The sequence below is a fragment of the Engystomops pustulosus genome, chromosome 6, assembly GCF_040894005.1.
Source record: "Engystomops pustulosus chromosome 6, aEngPut4.maternal, whole genome shotgun sequence".
Taxonomy (NCBI): Eukaryota; Metazoa; Chordata; class Amphibia; order Anura; family Leptodactylidae; genus Engystomops; species Engystomops pustulosus.
Window position 1 is genome coordinate 104991657 of NC_092416.1, and position 17274 is coordinate 105008930.

Genomic DNA, 17274 nt, shown 5'->3' on the forward strand with positions numbered 1-17274 from the left:
GTTCAGCGTTTCCTCAAGACATACCCCAATCTGTCAGATTTGCTCACGAAGGTGCGCCGCATCTGTGCGCATTTCAGGAAGTCCAGCACAGATGCTGCCACTCTCAGGGCAGCGCAGCGCCGCCTCCAACTGCCCGCTCACCGACTGTTGTGCGACGTGCCCACGAGGTGGAATTCAACACTGACCATGTTATCCAGAGTTTACCAGCAGCGCTGAGCCATTGTAGACTGCCAGATGTCAACTTCCACCAGAACTGGTAGTCAGGTCAGTCAGCTTCCTCAAGTCTACAATGAGGAGTGGACGTGGATGTCTGATATCTGTCAGGTGCTGAGTAACTTTGAGGAGTCAACACAAATGGTCAGTGGCGATGCCGCCATCATCAGCCTCACCATCCCGCTGCTTGGCCTGTTGAAAAACTCTCTGATCAGCATGAAGTCGGAAGCTTTGCGCTCGTCACAAGAGACGGGGGAAGAAGATTCCCTTGTTGATAGCCAAAGCACCCTTAGGTCTGTTTCTCAGCGCATATCGGAGGAGGTGGAGGTGGAGGAGGATGAGGAGGAAGAGGAGGAGAATGTTGGCGAGACACAAGAGGGGACCATTGTTGAGTCCTTTACTGTTCAGCGTGTATGGGCAGAAGAAGAGGAGTTGGAGGAGTTGGAGGAGGAGGAAATGGACAGTCAGGCCAGTGAGGGGAGTGAATTATTACGCGTTGGTACTTTGGCGCATATGGCAGATTTCATGCTAGGCTGCCTATCCCGTGCCCCTCGCGTTCAAAGAATTTATTCCAGCACCGATTACTGGGTGTTCACTCTCCTGGACCCACGGTACAAGCAAAATCTTTCCACTCTCATCCCTGCAGAGGAAAGGAGTGTGAGAATGCATGAATACCAGCAGGCCCTGGTGCACAAGCTGAAACAGTATTTCCCTTCTGACAGCGCTAGCGGCAGAGTGCGTAGTTCTGCGGGACAAGTAGCGAGGGAGAGTAGGCGAGCAGGCAGCTTGTCCAGCACTGGCAAGGGTACGCTTTACAAGGCTTTTGCCAGCTTTATGTCACCCCAGCAAGACACTGTCACCTGTCCCCAGTCTCGGCAGAGTAGGGCTGATCTTTACAGAAAGATGGTGAGGGAGTACGTAGCTGACCATACCATCTTCCTAAATGATCACACAGCTCCCTACAACTACTGGGTTTCAAAGCTGGACATGTGGCACGAACTGGCGCTGTACGCCTTGGAGGTTCTTGCCTGCCCTGCCGCTAGCGTCTTGTCCGAGCGGGTTTTCAGTGCAGCTGGTGGCATCATCACCGATAAGCGTACACGCCTGTCGACTGACAGCGCTGACAGGCTGACGCTTATTAAGATGAATAAAGCCTGGATTTCTCATAATTTCCAATCTCCACCAGGTGAAGGAAGCTCAACCTGAATAATTGATCCACTCCTCCTCCTCCTCATTTTCCTCCTTCTCCTCCTCTTTGTACAGTAAAGCAGAGGAAACTGGCTATTTTTTGACAGGGCCCACTGGCTCTTGCTCTAGTACTTTATGCATTTAATTTTTCTGGAGGGCCACCGACCCGGTCCTCTGTTTTAAACAATTTTTGGGAGTGCCACATACAGGCACTCAATCTATTCAATTTTTCTGGAGGGCCACCGACCCGTTCCTCTGTTTTAAACAATTTTTGGGAGTGCCACATACAGGCACTCAATCTATTCTATTTTTCTGGAGGGCCACCTACCTGCTCCTCTGGTTTGAAAACTTTTTGGGACTGCCACATACAGGCACTCAATCGATTCCATTTTTCTGGAGGGCCACCTACCTGCTCCTCTGGTTTGAAAACTTTTTGGGACTGCCACATACAGGCACTCAATCTATTCTATTTTTCTGGAGGGCCACCTACCTGCTCCTCTGGTTTGAAAACTTTTTGGGACTGCCACATACAGGCACTCAATCTATTCAATTTTTCTGGAGGGCCACCTACCTGCTCCTCTGGTTTGAAAACTTTTTGGGACTGCCACATACAGGCACTCAATCTATTCAATTTTTCTGGAGGGCCACCTACCTGCTCCTCTGGTTTGAAAACTTTTTGGGACTGCCACATACAGGCACTCAATCTATTCAATTTTTCTGGAGGGCCACCTACCTGCTCCTCTGGTTTGAAAACTTTTTGGGACTGCCACATACAGGCACTCAATCTATTCTATTTTTCTGGAGGGCCACCTACCTGCTCCTCTGGTTTGAAAAATTTTTGGGACTGCCACATACAGGCACTATCCAAATTAAATTGTCTCCATAGCAGCCTCCACACGTTGTCTCCATTGCTACCTCCAAAAGTCGTCCATATAGCTGCCTCCATACATCGTCCCTTTATCAAACGAGGTGTGTCAGGCAGAAATTTGGGTTGTTTTCATGGATTCCACATCAAAGTTGTTAACTTTGTCGCCACCCAGCTGTGTTATCCACAAAATATACTAATAAACTTTTATCATTTACCAATATTATTTCAGCGCTTCTTGCGCATCTGTTTACATTCCCCTCACCCGCCATATCCTAAACTTATAAGAACGCTACTACACTTGATCTTATACAAAAGGTTCTTAGAAGTGCTGTTTGGGGAGTAGCCTAGAGACAGGGGCTTGGATTGGCGAAAGCTCGCCTGGCAGCGGAGCGCCAACTCCATGCCAAGATCCAACTAACATAGTTTTAACTGCAGAACCTTTAATCTACTACTAGTTCACTGCCTCCATACATGGTCCCCTTATCAAACGAGCTGTGTCAGGCAGAATTTTGGGTTGTTTTCATGGCTTCCATGTTAACTTTGTCGCCACCCTGCTGTGTAATCCACAAAATATACTGGCAAACTTTTATCATGTACCGATATTATTTGAGCGCTTCTTGCTCACCTCCTTTGGTTCCTCTCTGCCACCCATTGGTTTGAAGCCTGAGTCCATTTAGGGTATGTCGCCATGCCACTCTCTAGCCTGCTGCCGCTGCCTCTGCATGCCGTCCCCTATAGTGTCAGGGTCAATTATTGCATGTTTTAGATGCTATCTAGCTTCATTCTGTCACTCTGTCATGGCCATGCTGTTGCCCATAATTTTGGCATAATGGTGCGATTAAGCAGCCTCAGAGGCATCCATGCATGCTGCCCCTGCTGTTTCCTGTCCATTTCCGTGGTGTTTCCATCCTTTTCTGAGGTTCCCAGGTGTTTGGCCAAGCTTCCCTGTGCAGAGCCTTGGTCCCCTTGAAAAATGCTCGAGTCTCCCATTGACTTCAATGGGGTTCGTTATTCGAGACGAGCACTCGAGCATCGGGAAAAGTTCGTCTCGAATAACGAGTACCCGAGCATTTTAGTGCTCGCTCATCTCTACCGATCACCAATGGGAGGGCAGAGGCGTCTCCAAAGAAGAGAGCTCGTGTCTGGGCAGCCTATCACGCTGTCTCAGGCTTCACCCTGAACTACCAATCAGAGTAAAGGGAAACTGGACAGAGCATCTCTAATGTGCCCAGAAAAAAACTGGTAAACACTGGAACAGTAAAAATTGTGTTGCAGTGTCCGGAAAAAGGGAGGCAAATACTGGAGGAGCTACTAACTTGGCACACTCCCAAATTAGCCAGAAAAACACACATAAAAAACAATGTTAGTGCTCTAACTCCACAATAAAATGTTAAGATTGAGAATTCCACAGAATAAGGAACTGGGTGAGACCGTTCTGTGGAATTCTCAATCTTAACGTTTTATTGTGTAGTTAGAGCACTAACATTGTTTTTTTTATGTGTGTTTTTCAAACACTGGAACGGTGTCACAAATCGATGCCAAAGTATCACTCAAGCATCCTACTTAGTGATCCACCCTAAACTGACCCACTCCTTTAGAAAAAAAGTGAAAGCTGAAAACTTGGGGAAAAGAAATAAACCTAACCCTACAGGAACAAAGGGCTATTCAATCATTGAAAGCAAACCCACATTTCATCATAAAACCTGAGGACAAAGGTTTTTTGAATACTTCTGACTATATCAAGGAAGAAAAACAGACAGCTGTCCAACCCCATCCATTATAGTAAACTTGAGAGTGACCCTACAGAGACCTACAAGAATCAGCTAATTGATATGAACAAGAAGTTTTCAACCGATATCCAACGCAAGGTTAACATTCTCATCCCAAAGCCAGGTGGTTTCTAGATGCTCCCCAAGATCCACAAAGAAGGCCTATTATTTCTGGCATTGGCACCTTGACGGAAAACATCTCAGGCTGGGTAGAAAATCTCCCAAAACCCCTGGTCAGAAATACTGCTAGCTACATCCAGGACACTACTACTTTAAATAAACTCAAGGCTGTAGGTCCATATCCTAATGGTACAATTATGGCCACCATGGAATCTCTGTACATGTCGGGTACACATGGATAAACATAACCTACCGACAGAACTGGTGACAGAACTCACCCACAACTATTTCTCTTCTGGAGAGGATCTTTACCTACAGTGTATGGGAACATCAATGGGTTCAAGGTGTGCACCACAGTACGCTAATCTTTTTATGGCTGAACTGGAAAGTGCTTTCTTATCTATATACACCACAAAACCCATGATCTACCTCAGTTATATTGATGACATCCTGATCATCTGGACTGTAGGCGAGGAGACCTGCTTTAATTCCATGAGGGTTACAACAACTTTCTCGCCACCATCAATCAGCTATTTAGATAAGGAGATACATTTTCTGGATACTACAATTCAACTTAAAGACAACCATTTAACCACAACAATATACCATAAACCAACAAACAGAACGGCCTACCTTAGAAATAACAGCTTTCACCCCAAACATACCAAACAATCCATCATATACAGCCAGGCCTCACAGGACAGTTTCCTTTTGGTTGACGTACAGGCTCCATAAAGTACCATAATCCCATCTGATTCGGAACTGGTCTACCCCCCTGCTTGACTGCACCCTGACTGATCCCGCCTTCTATAACAAAAAAAGGCTATCCTGGTTTGGGCAGATTAACGTCCTTAAAATGGACATATTGGGGCAGATTAACTTACCTGGTCCCCATAGAAAACATGGCACACACCAAACTGGATTTCTTAGATTTTTTTTATCTTAGTGAATATTTCACACAGTGGAGCCTTCACCGTAAAAAATGAACATAGATTATGTATTACTATACAGATCAGAAGTAATTTACGACGTTTCGGTCATCTCGACCTTTGTCAAGCATGATCTGGCAATGTCTGCAGTAGTGGGTCCCGTCGTGATCCCTGCTGTGCGTTGTCCGACGAGGATTCGGGCCTGCGTCCAATTTCCTTCATGTGTCGCTTTACCGTTCAGGAGTTCACCTTCTTCTTCCTGGTGCATGTAAGTGCTTGATCTTGCGACACAATTTCGATTTTAAATTCCGTGATTTGTCCGAATCGTGCCAGATTTGTGTAGCATGCAATCCAATCGCGTACGCCAAAAACCCGGGGCAATTCGGTGCAAAAGGGTAATATTTGGAAAACTCGACAGAATCGCGGTCCACGGACCCTTAGTAAATGTGCCCCAATGTGCGATTCCTATATCTCTTTCAGGGCGCCCCTCTCCTACCCCCAACTTCTTTCTTCAAGCGACTCTGATCTGCCATGTTACATTTTGTCTGGGGTCCCTCTAGATCCAGAGTGGGGTAGAAAATTTTGACCCTAAAACAGCCGGTGGAGCTGGTCTCCCTGATTTACAGTTGTATCACTAGACAATGGTACTCCAGCGATTTCTAGATTTGACTTTTTATCCCAACGGTCACCCTAGAACAACTCTCCTCTGCACTCCGGCCTATACCCAGCTATTCACTGACCCGATTTTATGTGACATCCTTTTCCCTGTTGTTTCCCTGCCATCTCCTAAATCCCCCCCCCCCTCTGCAGCCCCCCTCTGTTTTTATTTTTTCCAATACACAATTGTTTGTATACTCATATATCTGATTATACACTAATTGGGACCTCACGGGGTCTCTATGCCTCATATGGACTGGAGTATGGCATATTCACTCTACAAGACGAACATCTCTTCTCAACTGCTCCTATCAGGTTCTACATGACCTATAACGATATTGATTTGTAATCTTTACATTTAATTGTTCTGATCTTTTGCATTTATGTATGTGAACTCCATTACTCCTTGAATAAACTATATTGAATATATACAGGAAGGCCATACGTTACAACTGTATTTGCTCAGACAAGACAGACCTGGAAAAACACCTCCTGGAGCTCAGGTCTGAATTTATCCACTTGGGTTATTGACCAAAAGTGACTGACAACCAAATAAGAAAAGAAGCAGCCATCAACAGAGACCATTTACTCACATATAAGGAGACCCAACAGGAGGCCAGAGTACCCACTTGCAGCCCACAACTGGAGATCCTACGTCACATTGCCAAGGAACTCGAAACGATTCTGCATAAAAATACAAGACTAAGACAAATATTTCCAGTTCCCCCTCTCCTGTACTTCCGGTAACCACCAAACCTGAAACAACTTGCTGTCCGGAGTGCCCTAAGTCCCCCTATCAGAAAATGGTACCTCCCGTTGCCTGAAAAACAGGTGTAAAACGTGTCCGCACATTCGCACGGGTGACCACGTACTTGTACCTCATTAAAGTGTTTTTTAATATCCTTTGATCACTTCCTATTGTGTATAAAATACTGTGAATTTTCAGTTTCATGCATAACATCATGTGTGACAAAAGCTCACCATCAAATATACTCAGCCTCTAAAAAGTATCACATGATTTCTTCACTCTTGTTCTGCTCTCTGTGGCTAAAATCTACACCACTAGCAGAGTGTGTCAGGGAAGAAGAGCCAGATGCAGACTTGCGACTGCATAGATTTTATATAGCAAAGCCTTGTATTTTTTTTCTAAATCTATAAAACAAACCTGAAAATCAGGTACTGTTAAAATCTATACATTAAATTATTAAAGTTTGTGAATGTGTTTTATACATTTTTCCTATACATTTTTCAGATCAAAGGAATAATAAATGAAAATAGCATTTTGAGGCCGCTTTCACTCTTTTAGAGCTATCAAGCAACGCAAAATACTTTCTCATTCCTGAGTCAGTGTTTGTCACATAAAATGCAATATACTAAAGGTTTGAGACAACTTCAAAATAGCTTCAGAATCAAAATATACGTCCAAAAAAACCCCAAACAAATGACTGCAGTTTTCAGGAAGATTCTAAACAAATTCTCTAAGATTTAATGAAATTAAGTGATCTGAAGTCTAACAATTATATGAAAGAAGAAGAAAGGAAAGATATGCTTAACTTAATTATTTAAGTGAATGGTAGCAAGGCTGACAACATTGGTGCCAACCCTGCAAGCAGAAGGCAAACATTCTTTCCTTGCACCCCGCTTATATTAAAGACTTATCGACATCATAGGTTATTAATATGTTTAGAATGGAAATTTAAAGGGGTTTTCCCACAAAAGAAAATTCTCACATCAATCCCCTAGTGATGTTAACACAATAAAGATCATTTTAACCACTTACTTTTTACTTTTACAATTTACTCAGTTTTATTGCTGTTTTAGCTCCTACCACTCTCTATGCTGCTCAATGTAAAATCCCAGGGTGTGGGCAGAGGCTCTCTAGGCAGACACATTACTGTATTATCCATCTAGATTTGTGGGGAGACAATATGGTTACATTATCAGGGTACAAGGAGTATATACACTTTCATTTGGCTTCTGACATTGTAATAACACATAGAGAGAGATGAGACAGGACAGAGATGCATGAGATAATAACAAGAGGCTGACAGACTGTTACAATGTGAGCTCTGATACATCTCGCAGATATGTACCTGCATTCCCCTTCCCCCGGGTCACTTATTTCCTTGAAGCCTCTCTCTGCTAACAATCTCCTGCCAGGAAGTGAATTAGTGTATGTGCCAGTGTGAGCTCCGTGCTAGGACTGCAGAGCGCGTGGCTCCAGGCACAAGACACAGAAATCTCATCTGCACAATATCACACAAAAATCCAAGATGGCGTCTGACCCCAATCTGAAGTTACAGGGTCAGATCTAGGGGCAACTGAAATTGTGTACAGCAGGACTGATAAAGACAGGTTGGACTTATATCTGTGAAATGCTGCATTTTTGTTAATAACAGTGAATTAGAGATTGGAGCAGATTTACTTACCCGGTCCATTCGCGATCCAGCGGCGCGTTCTCTGCGGTGGATTCGGGTCCGGCCTGGATTCACTAAGGTAGTTCCTCCGACGTCCACCAGGTGGCGCTGCTGCTCTGAAGTCCGCTGAAATGCACTCAAGTACACCGGCCTATTCCTGGTAAAGGTAAGTGCAAGCTCCGCGACACTTTTTGTTTTTTAAATGCGGCAGTTTTTCCGAATCCGTCAGGTTTTTGTTCGGCCACGCCTCCTATTTCCGTCGCGTGCATGCCAGTGCCGATGCACCAAAATCTGATTGCGTGCGCCAAAATCCCGGGGCAATACAGGGAAATACAATGCAATACTGGCGCAAATTGGAAATATTCGGGTAACACGTCGGGAAAACGCGAATCGGGCCCTTAGTAAATGACCCCCAATGTGTTATTTTGATGCGCTGAGTACATATACATGTAAGAAACTTGTCTAAGTGGGAATACCCCTTTAATTTAATGATATACTTTTACTTTCAATTGTGTCTTAAATCACATGTATCGGTAATCTAAACTGGCAAACAATTTTTTTATATTTATGAAAATTAAGTTTTACACACCATGCCCACCTGCAGTCTCATTATCTTCTGCTGTAGTCATCTTCACCACGTCTTGCTTTCGCCTTATTTCAAACCGCCGTGAGAAACCAGCCTTAGGCTTCCACATTTCTTGCAGGACCAAGGGTCGCTCATGGTCCCCAACAATGCGCAGATACTCCATCTTCCATTCTCCTTCATGCCCTACAAAACGTCCTACCACATCACAAAGAACGAAGGCATCTGTTTCTGAATCTGCCACAGAATATCTTTCCAGAGCCTCTTTTACTAGTTCCTGTGCCATGGACCGTGGGGTAGCTAAAACACTTTTGTAGTTGGTACCAGAAGAAATATCATCGCCAAATATTTTGAGAATGCCAGGTAAATTCTTCTGACTGGAGAGCTCAACTAAATCTCCTGGCACTGAATCAATTATTTCTGTTAACTTCTTCTCACTAGGCCAACGTCCGGCTGAACTACCAGCACTAATACTACCAGTCATAAGTATTGTTCCTCGGTGAAAGATGTTTGATAGACGTTTGTGACGATTGTTTTTATTTTTTGTAGGTTGACGTAACTCAACTACCTCATTGCTGCGACTTGCTGTATCTGAAGAAGTAGACCTGTGAAGTACAAGAGATATATTAAGCTTTTCAGCAACATGCCTTTGGGCATAGATCTGCATGTCACCATGAAGTTAATCGTTAAGCCAAACAAGTTTTTGCTTGGGTATCAGAGATGACACAAATGGCAATCATTTGATAGAACTTCTTAACTTCAACAAACTGTGCTAATATCAGGAGTTCAGTGTGTGCGTGGAGTAACACTAAAATTGATTATTATGTGAACCTTCAAATCATAGCAGCTATTATATTGTACAACAGGGTGTGCATTGCCATTTTGTATTACTTTAAAGGACCAGAATAAAGCTTCATAAATAGCTTATAGTGCTGGCTAGCTGCCATCTACAGTATATATTATACATTTAGATATGGTGCTAGGGAGCTTTCAGTGGGGCTAGGGGGATTTCAGTGACTACCACCAGTGACTACCACCATCAGTAATGGGATGTACTTTCCTACTTTCCTAGCAGCACTATTAAAGCGGTTCTCCTGTGACAAAAAGTTAGCACCTATCCACTGGGGCTAACTTTCTGATTGGTGAGGCTTTCAGTGATTGGACCCCACAGATCACAATAACAGGGGTCCGTTTTACCACAGATGAACGGTAAATAACAGAGATTCAATTTTGACACAAAGATGTTCATCTGGTGTACAACAGACGCCCGTTCTTGTGACCTGCGGGGGTCCCACCAAAGACTGCATAGTCAGCAAGTTAGTCCCTATCCAAGTAAGCGATTAGCCTTATTGTCACTGGACAACCACTTCAAACATTTTAACCCTCCCCTCTACCAGGATCACATGTAATCACACTATGTTGACTTTCACAGGTTACAATTCAGTCTCACAAAAGTAGAGGAAGGGAAGATCTTTCATTAAGACATGATAGGGGTAAAAGAAGACAAAGCTTATGGTATATGTCCTCTACAAACTCCCTCACCATTCGACTTGTTCTGCCTGCAGCAGGATCACACAGCAGCCAAAAAAAGATTAAAGCAAGAAGGTACAAAGAATGAGGTGCAGGCAGGGTCGTCCGTTCGGATCCATGGGAGGTCCCTGTCAGTGGCTGCAATAGTAATCGATTGCAGCCAAAGCTGTCAGTGCGAAGCGGGTGCTTTACGGGGTACGTCGCACTGTAAAAGAGATGCGCTGCCACGCCCTGACGTCAGGGCGCGGCCGTGCATCTCTCCCCATCCCACGGCACCAGCAACAGGAGCGGTGAGGTGACATTTTTTTTTTACTATTGGCAAAAGAGGGGGAGGGGTGGCAGGCAGGCTGTATACTACAGACGGCTGGCAGGCTTTATACTACAGGGGGCTGGCAGGCTGTATACTACAGAGGGCTTGCTAGCTATAAACTGGGGAGGCTGTGACCAATGCATTTCCCACCATCGGCTTATACTCGAGTCAATGTTTTTTTTTTTTTGTTAAAATACGGTAAGAATAGAATTAAATAATGTGCAGATACTATGTGTAAAGGAATAAATAGGCAAGTTGTATAAATTTATATTAAATAGATAAATTAATTCATTAAAATATTTCACAGGGGAACCATATATTATGTAATTATTGGGGGGTGGACCCACACATACTTTTTAATGGTACAGTATTATTTATTCACGGACTGCTGTATAGTAATATATTTGGGGGTAAAAATGTAATTTTTTATATGCTGGGGGCACAGAGGGGTTTCTTATATACATGTATACATGTAGGTGCTGCCTGGAGTGGCAGCCTGTTACAGCAGCTCCTGCTCACCTATGAGCTTATTCTTTCTTATTCTCTTTTTTATTACTTCTATTACTCTACTTAAGAGAGATTGAATTAAGGACAACGGACTAAGGATTTCGATTGGGACCCTTGCAATACTTTTGATCCTTGCAATACCCTTGCAATACTTTTTTTCACTTAAAACTATACTGGTGTCTGGAGAGCCTCTATGGAGCCGGGGTCTATTGTATACACTAGGGAACAGCTGCTGGAGCTCAGTGACACATCAGGGCAGCATGCTATCTGACCTGACATCCCCCAAGAACTGAGGAGAAGAAGGAGATGAGGCTGTAGGGATTGTTAAAGATATTACACTGGACTCAGATGCCATTTTACATATTGTCGGACATTTTAAAGATTCAGTATTCATTTCATATAACTTTGTGTAGTGATAACTGAAGTAGGGTGGGGTTCATCCCTGAGCAAAGCACACAAAGACTTAGTGCTCGCTAGCACCACCTAGAGGAAGGTATCCAGGTGAACACCTGGGAAGTTTCAGTATTTGCATGTAGCCAATAGTATTATACTCCTTTGTGTAAAGTTACCAAATAGTGTTACATTTCCTGGGTGAGAACACCCAATTATAGTTGCTGCTTTTCTAATTACACGCCTTATGTAAAGTGCCTTATGGTTTTCTATAAATGTCAGTCCCACAATAAACTTATCAGTCTTGTTGTGAGCTAACTTTCTGCAAGGACAGGTTTGTCTTTTCTTTCAAGTTAGTCAAATTCCAGCGCTGGACACAGACTCATTTAATTCGGAACTCACTTTTGCAACGTGGACGAGGATGGTTAAAGCCTCGTGAATCAAAAGACCCTTATGGTCATTTCTCCCTGATAGGATGGAGCTCTTCGGAGAGCCAGGAGGAGAAGTCATAGACCTGTTCTACCCTCCATCATTATGGGAAACGTGATATCTCTCTCAAATAAAATGGAAGAACTGACGGTGCTGACCCGGTATCAACAGGAGTTTCGGGAGTGCAGCATGATGCTGTTTACAGAGACTTGGCTTACTGGACTTACTCCGGACACACTCATCTCCTTGGGAGGTTTTATACTCTTTCGCGCAGACAGGACAAGGGATAGCGGTAATAGGAGAGGAGGAGGGCTGGAAATATTTGTGAATGAAGGATGGCGTGACCCTAGGCACATTACAATTAAGGAGCAAACTTGCTGTAAAGACATTGGACTGTTAGCTATGAGCATGGGACCATTTTATCTGCCATGGGAACTATCCCATGTCATTGTCATAGCTGCTTATGTGCACCCCTCTGCGGATGCTGGTACTGCCTGTGATGTCCTACAATCTGTGCTGAGCCGGCTGCAGACACTGCACCGCCAGGCCCTCTTTCTGGTGTCTGGAGATTTTAAGCACGTTTGTCCAACATCTGCATTGTCAAATTTCATACAATATGTATCCTGCAACACAAGGAAAAATAAAACACTGGACCTCTTTTTTGCCAACCTAAAGGAGGCATATAAGTCATCAGCCCTACCTCCCCTGGGAAGAGCATATCACAACCTTGTGCACCTATGCCCTGTGTACCCACCTCTTCTACAGAGAGAACCAGCTGTTATCCACACAGCGAGGATATGGTCTGCGGAGGCTGAAAAGGTTTTGAGGGATTGTTTCAATACAACTGTATGGGAAGCACTGCAGGATTCTTATGGGGATGACATTGCTCGCCTCAGGGCCGCATCTGAGATTTTCCCCATGAAAATCTCGCCTCAGGCGGCAGAATGGGGATCCCTTTAAAGAGCGGCGAAATTCGCCGCTCTAAAGTGGGCGATTCAGGCGCCTGTTAACGCCCGAATCGCCCACCAGCTAAATAAATTGCGCCTGTCTCTTTAAGACACAGGTGCGATTTATATGCGGAGCGACGCAGCGCCTTTCCGGCTGCTGCGTTGCTCCGTTCTAATTAGTGACACAGGCGTCAAGACGTCACGCCGCCTGTGTCACTATGCGGAGGTGCGGCTCACAGAAGAGCCGCGTGAAGACCGGAGCCGCGCGCCGAGGGAGCAGCTGCCTGCAGGTGAGTATGTATTTTTATTATTTTTCATGTAATTTCATTAATTATATGAGGCTAAAAAGGAGGAGTAAGGAGGCGTTGTGTTATACTGGGGGGGGGGGTACTGTATATGCTATATGTGCCCATAATTGTGTTTAGTGGGGGGAGGGGAGGTACTCTAAATACTATGTGTGGCCATGATTGTCTTATACTGGGGGGGGGGGGTACTGTATATACTATATGTGGCTATGATTGTGTTATACTGGGGGGAGGGGAGGTACTGTATATACTATATGTGCCATGATTGTGTTATACTAGGGGGGTACTGTATATACTATATGTGGCCATAATTGTTTTATACTGGGGGGGTGTATATACTATATGTGGCCATGATTGTGTTATACTGGGGGGGGGGTACTGTATATACTATATGTGGCCATGATTGTGTTATACTGGGGGGGGGGGTACTGTATATACTATATGTGCCATGATTGTGTTATACTAGGGGGGGGGGGTACTGTATATACTATATGTGGCCATAATTGTTTTATACTGGGGGGGGGATGTATATACTATATGTGGCCATGATTGTGTTATACTGGGGGGTATGCTGTATATACTATATGTGGCCATAATTGTTGTATACTGTGGGGGGGGGGTATGCTGTATATATTATACGGGGCTATAATTGTTGTATACTGGGGGGATGCTGTATATATTATATGGGGCTGTAATTGTTGTATACTGGGGGGGTGTATATATTATTTGGGACTGTAATTATTTTATACTGGGGGGGTTGTTGTATATATTATGTGAGGCCAGATTTCAGCTGGGGGTATACAGTTTATTACTAAGCTGTGGGGCTCTATATGGGATACAGTATATCACTAAGCTGGGGGGGCTGTATATGGGGTACAGTATATTACCAAGCTGGGAGCTGTATATGGGGTACAGTATATTACTAAGCTGGGGGGCTGTATATGGGATACATATATTACTAAGCTGGGGCTGTATATGGGATACAGATATTACTAAGCTGGGGCTATATATGGGATACATATATTACTAAGCTGGGGGTGCTGTATATGGGGTACAGTATATTACTAAGCTGGGGCTGTATATGGGATACATATATTACTAAGCGGGGAGTGCTGTATAAATTGGGCAAGATTTTATTTAAGCTGTAGGGGATCTGTATATGGGAGCTGTATATAATTTAATTGGGGAGGGCTGAATAAAGAGGCAGGGCTATATAAAAATATATATATTGCTATATATTCACATTGGTCAGGGGAGCACTGTATGTAAAATCATGTAACATAATAACAGGGTGGGATATATTAGTTATAGGATACCATAGATTACTTTGCATCATGTAAACCAAATGTTGGGGGTCTGTATTAATAAATTAGGCGTGTTGTATATTGATGTGCTGCACCTGCTATAATTCCAGTAGAATATTTATATGTGTGGAGCGTGTGGTCAGTTGTGTTGTGAGGAATATATATTATTTAGGAGCACAGTGTTGTTATCCAGGAGACTTTAAACAGTAAGTGTCTTTGGTATTTTTAGGGACGCCGGGTGGAGATGCTGCATGGAGCTGAAGATATCTGGCCGTGAATTCATCCGTGATACGTCATGGATTGGAGAACCCGGAATAAAGTCCTCCTGATGGAAGAGATTGTCATCCATAAGGTACTAGATGCCACTAATGACTCCAAGAACCTGTAGTCAGTCACACAGTGTCAGTGATCCTGTCTGTGGGGTTGATAATTGTAAAGTAAATTTTTCAGCATTTAATTAACGGGGAGGGGGGGGGGGGCAGCATTTTAATATTCGCCTCAGGCAGCAAATATGCTAGAATCTGCCCTGTCTGGCCTAACACACTGCATTTCGGACTATATTAACTTCTGTACAGAGAACACGGTACCCACAAAAATGGGGAGGTGCTTCTCTAACAACAAACCCTGGATTAACCCTGATATAAAAGCTCTTCTTAAAGAGAAAAAGAGATTTTTTAGTTCAGGTGAGAGGGAAAACCTGAGGATTTTTCAAAAGGAGTTGAGGCGACAAATAAGGGAGGGGAATCCAGATACAAGAGAAAGATAGAGGAGCAGATGAAACAGGAAAACATCAGTGGGGTCTGGAAAAGTCTCAAATCAATATCTGGTCAAAGACAGCCTGTCTCTCAGGTTACAGCAGATAAGGAGTGGGTTAATGAACTTAATCTATTCTTTAATAGGTTTGATCACACACCTGCCCCTCCCACCTTACAGGCTTCCCTGATGAGACAACATGAGTCCATGTCATCAGGAAACCACTCTATTGTGTCCTCCACACTCAATGGGGGTAATTTACTAAGGGCCCGATTCGCGCTTTCCCGACGTGTTACCCAAATATTTCCATTTTGCGCCGATTTCCCCTGAATTGCCCCGGGATTTTGGCACATGCGATCGGATTGTGGCGCATTGGTGCTGGCATGCACGTGTCGGAAATCGGGGGGCGTGGCCGAACGAAAATCCGACGGATTCGGAAAAACCTTTGCATTTAAAAAAAAAGTGTTGCGGGACTCGCACTTACCTTCACTCGGTCCGGCTTGGTGAAGATCAGTGCATTCCGGGGAACTTCAGCGCAGCAGCGCCATCTGGTGGACGTCGGAGGAACTACCTTAGTGAATCCCGTCCGGACCCGAATCCACCGCAGAGAACGCGCCGCTGGATCGCAAATGGACCGGGTAAGTAAATCTGCCCCAATGTCTTCCCCACTAGATCCCCTGCTGTTAGACTTCATCTCCAGATCAGTCAAACCAGCTGTCAGTCATCAGTCTACAATTTGATCCTTACAAGTGCCCAGGTGAGAAAAGAGCTGAAAAGACTCAAAGTGGCCAAGGCTGCAGGACCAGATGGTATCAGTGCAAGATTAATCAAGACCTGTGGTGATCAGCTTTGTATCATTGCACATATGTTCAACATGAGCCTGGAGTTGAGAAGGGTACCACAACTGTGGAAAACATCTTGTGTGGTACCAGTTCCAAAAACACTAACTTCACCCATCAGACATCAACAGCTACAGACCGTGGCATTAACATCCCATTTGATGAAGGCCTTTGAGAGGTAGGTTCTTGCACATCTATGCCCTCTAGTGAGCTTATCTATGGAGGCCCTTCAGTTTTCAGTTTGCTTATCGGCCAGGCATTGGTGTAGATGATCATCATGCACCTTTTACATCAAACTCTTTCTCACCTAGAAAAACCGGGGAACATTGTGAGAATAATGTTCTTTGATTTCTCCAGTGCTTTGATCTGGCTGGAGTGGACCACCATCTCTCTAGTTGGATCCTAGACTACCTCAAAAACCGACCTCAGTATGTGAGAGCCAGGGACTGTGTGTCGGACACTGTGATGAGTAGTACAGGTGCACCTCAAGGTACAGTTCTGGCTCGCTTCCTCTTTACATTGTACACAGCAGACTTCAGGTACAATTTATGTAGCTGCTACCTCCAGAAGTCCTTTGATGACTCTGCAATAGTAGGCCTCATTACAGGTGAGAACGACAGGGAGTACAAAGAACTGATCCGGAAATTTGTGGACTGGTGCCAGTAAAACCACCTTAGGATTAATGCTGGGAAGACCAAGGAAATTGTGGTTTACTTTCGTAAGCACAGTCCTCCTTCTCAACCAGTGGTTATCAAGGGGATAGACATTGAGGCAGTGAAGTCCTATAAGTACTTGGGTGTCCTCCTCAACAATAAACTGCAGTGGGCAGAGAATATAAAAGCACTTCACAGAGCCAGGGGTGACTGGTCTATGTGGTGCGGGGTACGCCAGAGTAGGGTTAATGTCATCAGTTCTTGTAAAAGTTTTCAGCATTTCCTTATTGGATGGTTGGTGTGCAGTGTAAACACTTACATCCCTAACCACAGCCCAGCCACCAGCAGAATGCCCGGGAAGCCAGGGTTAACTCTTATACTATCCCTAACATTAATGCCTCGTACTCAATCCAAGAGCCGAGCACTAGCCAAGAGGGAGGGAGAAAGGGATTTGCTTATCCTTTGTTTTACTGCCCCCATTAGTGCTTAGAAATTCCCTCATATCAGAATATTTCTATGTAGTAGTAGGTGGGCACCCAAAATCAATTGGGTGGGCCCCAGGT

At 44.3% G+C, this 17274-nt stretch overlaps 1 protein-coding gene across 5 annotated transcripts in view; it reads right to left on the minus strand.

Annotated features, from left to right (window-relative positions):
• RASIP1 (Ras interacting protein 1) overlaps nt 1-17274 on the minus strand; it is a 600616-nt gene that overhangs the window by 365800 nt on the left and 217542 nt on the right. For 4 of the 5 annotated variants that reach the window (XM_072110521.1, XM_072110520.1, XM_072110523.1 and 1 more), the window contains one exon: nt 8751-9349. In XM_072110521.1, the coding sequence (XP_071966622.1) occupies nt 8751-9349 (599 nt within the window). The remainder of the gene's footprint in view (nt 1-8750; nt 9350-17274) is intronic. The other variant, XM_072110522.1, reaches the window with a different exon arrangement.